At 43.9% G+C, this 5,553-nt stretch overlaps 1 protein-coding gene across 2 annotated transcripts in view; it reads left to right on the forward strand.

Moving 5' to 3' along the window:
* Positions 1–5,553, forward strand: part of LOC118327932 (RNA binding protein fox-1 homolog 3-like) — a 61,425-nt gene that overhangs the window by 47,868 nt on the left and 8,004 nt on the right. Inside the window, exons 7-10 of one of the 2 annotated variants that reach the window (XM_035661476.1) lie at positions 387–406; positions 1,132–1,264; positions 3,307–3,346; positions 3,512–3,576. In XM_035661476.1, coding sequence (XP_035517369.1) covers positions 387–406; positions 1,132–1,264; positions 3,307–3,346; positions 3,512–3,576 — 258 coding nt within the window. The remainder of the gene's footprint in view (positions 1–386; positions 407–1,131; positions 1,265–3,306; positions 3,347–3,511; positions 3,577–5,553) is intronic. The other variant, XM_035661470.1, reaches the window with a different exon arrangement.

The raw sequence follows: 5,553 nt of genomic DNA on the forward strand, positions 1-5,553 counted from the left end.
GGTCCTATTAGCTGACTCTGCCTGACTGGGAGCTCTCAGTGAACAGTTCGGTCCAGTTCAGCTCTGAATGCAGCATCTGATACCGACTGAAGAAAGTTTGACGACAGGGTTGTTTTTGTTTTGCTGGGTTTGGCTCCTGCCACCGTGGCGCTAAGTCAGCTAATGTTAGCTACACAAGCTAATTAGGTAAAAGCAGCTAACATTTTCTTTAGCGGTAGTTAGCTACTTTTAGCAACAAGTCCATCAGGGAGCTCCATAAATCACCTCGGTACCGCTGTCGTCCTCTGTCTGTCTCGGAGGTTGTGTTCTGAGCCACAGCCGCTCTATCCATTCAGTCCGATAATATTTGGAAATCTACAGAGGGGGCGGGTCCACTTCTGGCAGAGTCCGCCATGTTTCTACAGTAGCCCCAAATGGACAAACCAAACACAGGATCAAGATAGGGCCGTTATAAGGGCCTCTGTAGTTTCTCCTTCACGCTTGAAGGCACCACTAAGTCCTGCACACTGGTCCTTTAACTGAAGTAAAGTTGTAATTACTAAAATAAAATAAATGTTACATAATCTTGAGGATATAGTCTAGTGTAAAAAAACACCCAAACCAACAATGAAAGTATTGTGTGTGTGTGTATCAGAAGCTGATGTATCTCCTTCATCTGTGCCACTGTAATCCATCAACATCATTAAAAACACATCAATGAGCCGCACTGGAACACATGAACGTAGCTGCTATAGATCATCTTGTCCGTCCTGCTGTCGTATCAATCCACAGCTGAAAATAGTCCCCCAACAAATGCATACACTTCCTCCTGTTTGGTTAACATTTGTTACCACAGTGACCAACAGTTTGAGAGAATTGCTGAGCTTTTTTAAAAGTGACTTTATGTTAGTGAATCATTTTTGAAGATTAGCTTCCTCGGTAAGAACCAATGGGCTTGGAGTTGAGAGCCACAGACAGGGTAGGCAAGTTACTGAAGGATGGACTGACACATTTTTGGTTTTGGTATTTTCATGGAATTTATTTTCAATTACAAAACTGTGGCAGCCATATCTTTTAGATGCTTTTTATTGCAAAGAAAACTATGAAAATTACCATATTCTATTTCTTTCCACCCCTCTCTCTCTGTCCCAGTGACAGGGTTTCCATACCCCAGTACAGGAGCAGCGGTGGCCTATAGAGGGGCCCACTTGAGAGGGAGGGGTCGCGCCGTCTACAACACGTTCCGTGCTGCACCTCCTCCTCCACCTATCCCTGCGTATGGAGCGTGAGTGCCTGCTCACACACATCCAACTGAAACAAACACACATAATCAAATAAACTCTGTATGACAGGTCTCAAGACACGCTGCTGCACAAATCTAATTCAAAGCGGTACTCAAACACTGAAGCTAACAGACACACCTGCCCTCACACACAAACTCACACACATGCAGTAACAGGAGAATGGCGAATGGAAAACAAAAAGGCCGCCTTCTAATAGAGCAGAAAATTGCTCTTTGATTCCAGAATGGCCAAATTTGTCTCTCTTTTTCTAATGTGTCATTCTTTATTCGGCTGTGAATGGACAGCTATGACCTGCCCTGCACACTTCACTGGGCCTGCTTCAGAGGGAGCGAGAGACCTAGTGAACGTGAAGGGGGGGAGAGAGAGAGAAAGATAGGATGTTAGGGTTGAAAGGAAGAATGAAAAGAAGAGAAATGCAGATGGAGACAGAGGGAGTAAAGGCAGGAGGCTCAGAGAAGAATAATGAATGAATGGTGCAGTTTGACCACATGGAACTGCTGAATGAATCCTTTACTGTATGCTGGTAATACAAATAATTTTTCTTTTATTTAGTTTTTAACAGCAGTTTGGAAAACAAACTATTTGTGACCTTTTTTTTGAAAACAAAGAATAAATATGTCACAATTGGTTTGGATGTAGAGTAGCTTCTGTGACTGCCAGGGTCCTCATGATGAAAACTGTCCACAAGCAACTACACTGTCCAAACATCTGTTGTTTTTTATGCCTCCTCAAGATAGCATGGTGAAGGCCTCTGCAGTTGGTAAAGGAGCTACAAGCGTGCACAGGGGCTTTTATGGTTTGCATACTGTCTGAGGCTGTGTTTTCTGAAACACCAGGCAGCAGTACAGACAAAGTATCATGTAGCGAGCATGCAAAACATGGCGGTGTGCATCACACAAATCCTAAGTGCCGAGTGAATGCTTGTGTTCACGTTTGATAACGAGAGAAAAGTACATCTGCACAGTACATCAAGACACTTCTCCCTCGTTTATGCAGAGCCTACATTCTGTTGAAAAAAGGCTAACGGAAAGTTATTTGCATACTAAAGAGCTACAGCTTTGTGCTTTGAAATGCTTAGGGTAGTTTCTCCCTATCAGAAAGTACCTGGGATAACTGAACATTGTGGATAATTTAAGCCAACAGCGAAAAGAAATTCTTCATTGCCCTGCCTCATGGCCTACTCTCTGTGGCAGCTTGAATGAAGCTCCATTACAAAAAAAGCATTAAGACTGTTATCATTATGCCTTTAAGCTGAGGTGGACCAAGTCATTGTTTTGCAAGCCACAAGTCTCAAATCTTTGCACTCAAATCTCAAGTCATAAATTTTGAGTTTCGAGTCCTAAACAAGTTGTAACATGCACCAAATATGTCATTTTTACGACAGAGTAATATATTACATTTACACAAATCATGCCTTTTACAGTATATATATAATTGTTAAGACTGAACTTAATGATTAAAAAATGTAGTGCTGACATTGCACTTCCATAGCAAATAGCACTATTAACCAGTACCACAACAGAATTAATTTCTGTCTCTTGTTGTATTTAACTCATCTCATATTAGAACAAATATTAATAATTCTCTTCCCAAATTTGTAAGACATTTTCTGTCAGACTATGGAGGAATATGATTTGGTTTGTGGTGCACTTGTTAAATAACACACCTTTTGGGCTTGGGGGAAAGTATATTTTGAAGTCAAAAGGCTCACAAGTCATTGGTGTTAAGTGTAAGTTAAGTTGTAAGTTTTGTTAAGTCTAAAGTCATCCAATGTGTGACTCGAGTCCACACCTCAGCCTAAAGCACACTGACTGCACATGCGCTAAAGTTTTTGTCGTGCAGTCACCAATTGAAGTCTGTACACTGTCCCTCACATTTTATGTGAAATTCCACCATACAATGTCAGAACAGACTGAACATTCATATTGTACTTGTATTTATTTAGAATGCCATATCACTGTTTCTTTTTTTTTTCCTCCAATGCCTAAAAAAGTGTTGAATGTTTGATATCCTCTGTCAACAGTGTGGTATACCAGGATGGCTTTTATGGGGCAGAAATATATGTAAGTCAAAACAATTCACTATGAGCAATTAAGAAAAGAGTGTATGTCTTAAGCATGTGTTCCAGTGTTTTACCTAAAGTCAGTTCTTATAGTTGCACGTTCAGTTTGGTGACAATCTTGTATTCCTAATGTGAGGTGATGCTGCCTTCCTCTGTCTCTCCTCAGGGAGGGTATGCAGCTTACAGATATGCCCAGCCAGCTGGTACTGCTGCAGCAGCATACAGTGACAGGTATGTTGGCGTGCCTCTTCCTTCACATATAGATTTCAAACTCTCTATTCATCTATTGATTTAAAAAATGCAAACATGAAAACAATGTACAGGAGGGGCGGCACACTTAGCACAGCCTTGCTCTATTTGAGCTAATAGGTCAGCATCCTGTAGAATTTATGACAGGTTTTCATCTGATCCTTTGAAGCAGACCTGCCCACCTGGTCTCACTCCGGAGTCGGCAAATACTGCCGCTTGGTTAATGGCGCTCTGTTTGAAAATATGACGCTGTAGGTATCCCTGCGGTGTTATTTCTGGACACGCCCGCTGTCGTAGTCCGGTGACACAGCAGAGCAAAAAAGTCCACATTTGGAGCTGGTTGGGTGGAAGGATGGCTCAAACTAACCCAGGAGACCACCGTTCATGGCCTCTGTGAAACCAAAAGTCATCAATTTACAGTAGTAGTAGTTTTTTTGCCTTAACCTAACCCACCTGCAGTTTCACAACAGTGCCTAAGCCTTATTTTAAAAGTCTAACCAGACGTTACATATTTATTCTTGCTGGGCCGCAGAGCCCTGCATATCCACAAATGAAGCTAGAGGGACACCTGCAGTGTCATATTTTGAAGCGGACGCCACTGACCGAGCTGCAGTATTTGGAGTATTTTAGAGTGTGGGAGTGAGACGTGTTGGACCTGCTCTGGCTCAGGTGAGGCCCCCACAGCACAGGTTAACCATGGTGATATAACCCAGTTAAACCATGAGGCAAATGAACGCACAAAATCTTGCTTGGTGAACACAAGGCCGCAGGAGTAAAATGTAGTCATACAGTAAACAATGCTCCACCAGAAGCTCACCTGGACAGGTGAGTGACAGAAACAAAGATTAACATCCTGCCATGGGGCTGTGGATCAGAGAGCAGTTTCATCTACTCTATCTCTCAGTTATCATTCCCCTAGGAGCTCCCTGTCCCCCTAACCTCTGATCCCTGAACCTGTGGAGCCCCCCTGCCCCTGCCCCGACTGCTCTGTCCTCAGTCCTGGGAGCCTGCAGTCTGCTAGCGAGTCCTCTAGATCAGAAGTGATACATGTTTATAGAAAACTGTGTCTGTGTGTGCCTGTGTGTGCACACACACACACACACAACCACCTAGACAGAGAGTAGTAGCGGGGGCGCGCAACACACACACCACACACACACACACAGCGCACACACAGACACATTTTCTCATTAAACATGTATCACTTCTGACTCTAGGAGACTCGCTAGCAGACTGCAGGCTCCCAGGACTGAGGACAGAGCAGTCGGGCAGGGGCAGGGGGGCTCCACAGGTTCAGGGATCAGAGGTCTAGGGGGACAGGGAGGCTCCTAGGGGAAATGAATAACTGAGAGATAGAGTAGAATGAAACTGCTCTCTTATCACAGGGGGCCCCATGGCAGGATGTTAAATTGTCTTTGTTTCTTGTCATCACCTGTCCAGGTGAGCTTCTGGTGGAAGCATTGTTTACTGTATGACTACATTTTACTCCTGGCGGCCTTGTGTCACCAAAGCAAGATTTGTGGTTCATTTGCTCATGTTTAACTGGGTTATATCACCATGGTTACCTGTGCTGTGGGGTCACCTGAGCCAGAGCAGGTCCAACACGTTCTCACTCCCAACTCTAAAATACTCCAAATACTGCAGCTCGGTCAGTGGCGTCCTTCAAAATATGACACTGGCAGTGTCCCTCCTAGCTTTGCATTTGTGGATATTGCAGGGCTTCTGCGGCCCAGCAGAATAAATATGTGAACGTCTGGTTAGACTTTTAAATAGGCTTAGGCACTGTTGTGAAACTGCAGTGGGTTAGGTTAAGGCAAAAACTACCTACTACTTGTAAATTGATGACTTTGGTTTCACAGAGGCCATGAACGGTGGTCCTCTCCTGGGTTAGTTTGGAGCCATCCTTCCACCCAACCAGCCTCCAAATGTGCGACTTTTTTTGCTCTGCTTGTGTCCACC

The sequence above is a fragment of the Morone saxatilis genome, unplaced genomic scaffold, assembly GCF_004916995.1.
Source record: "Morone saxatilis isolate NCDOM2014 unplaced genomic scaffold, NCSU_SB_2.0 Contig1, whole genome shotgun sequence".
Taxonomy (NCBI): domain Eukaryota; kingdom Metazoa; phylum Chordata; class Actinopteri; family Moronidae; genus Morone; species Morone saxatilis.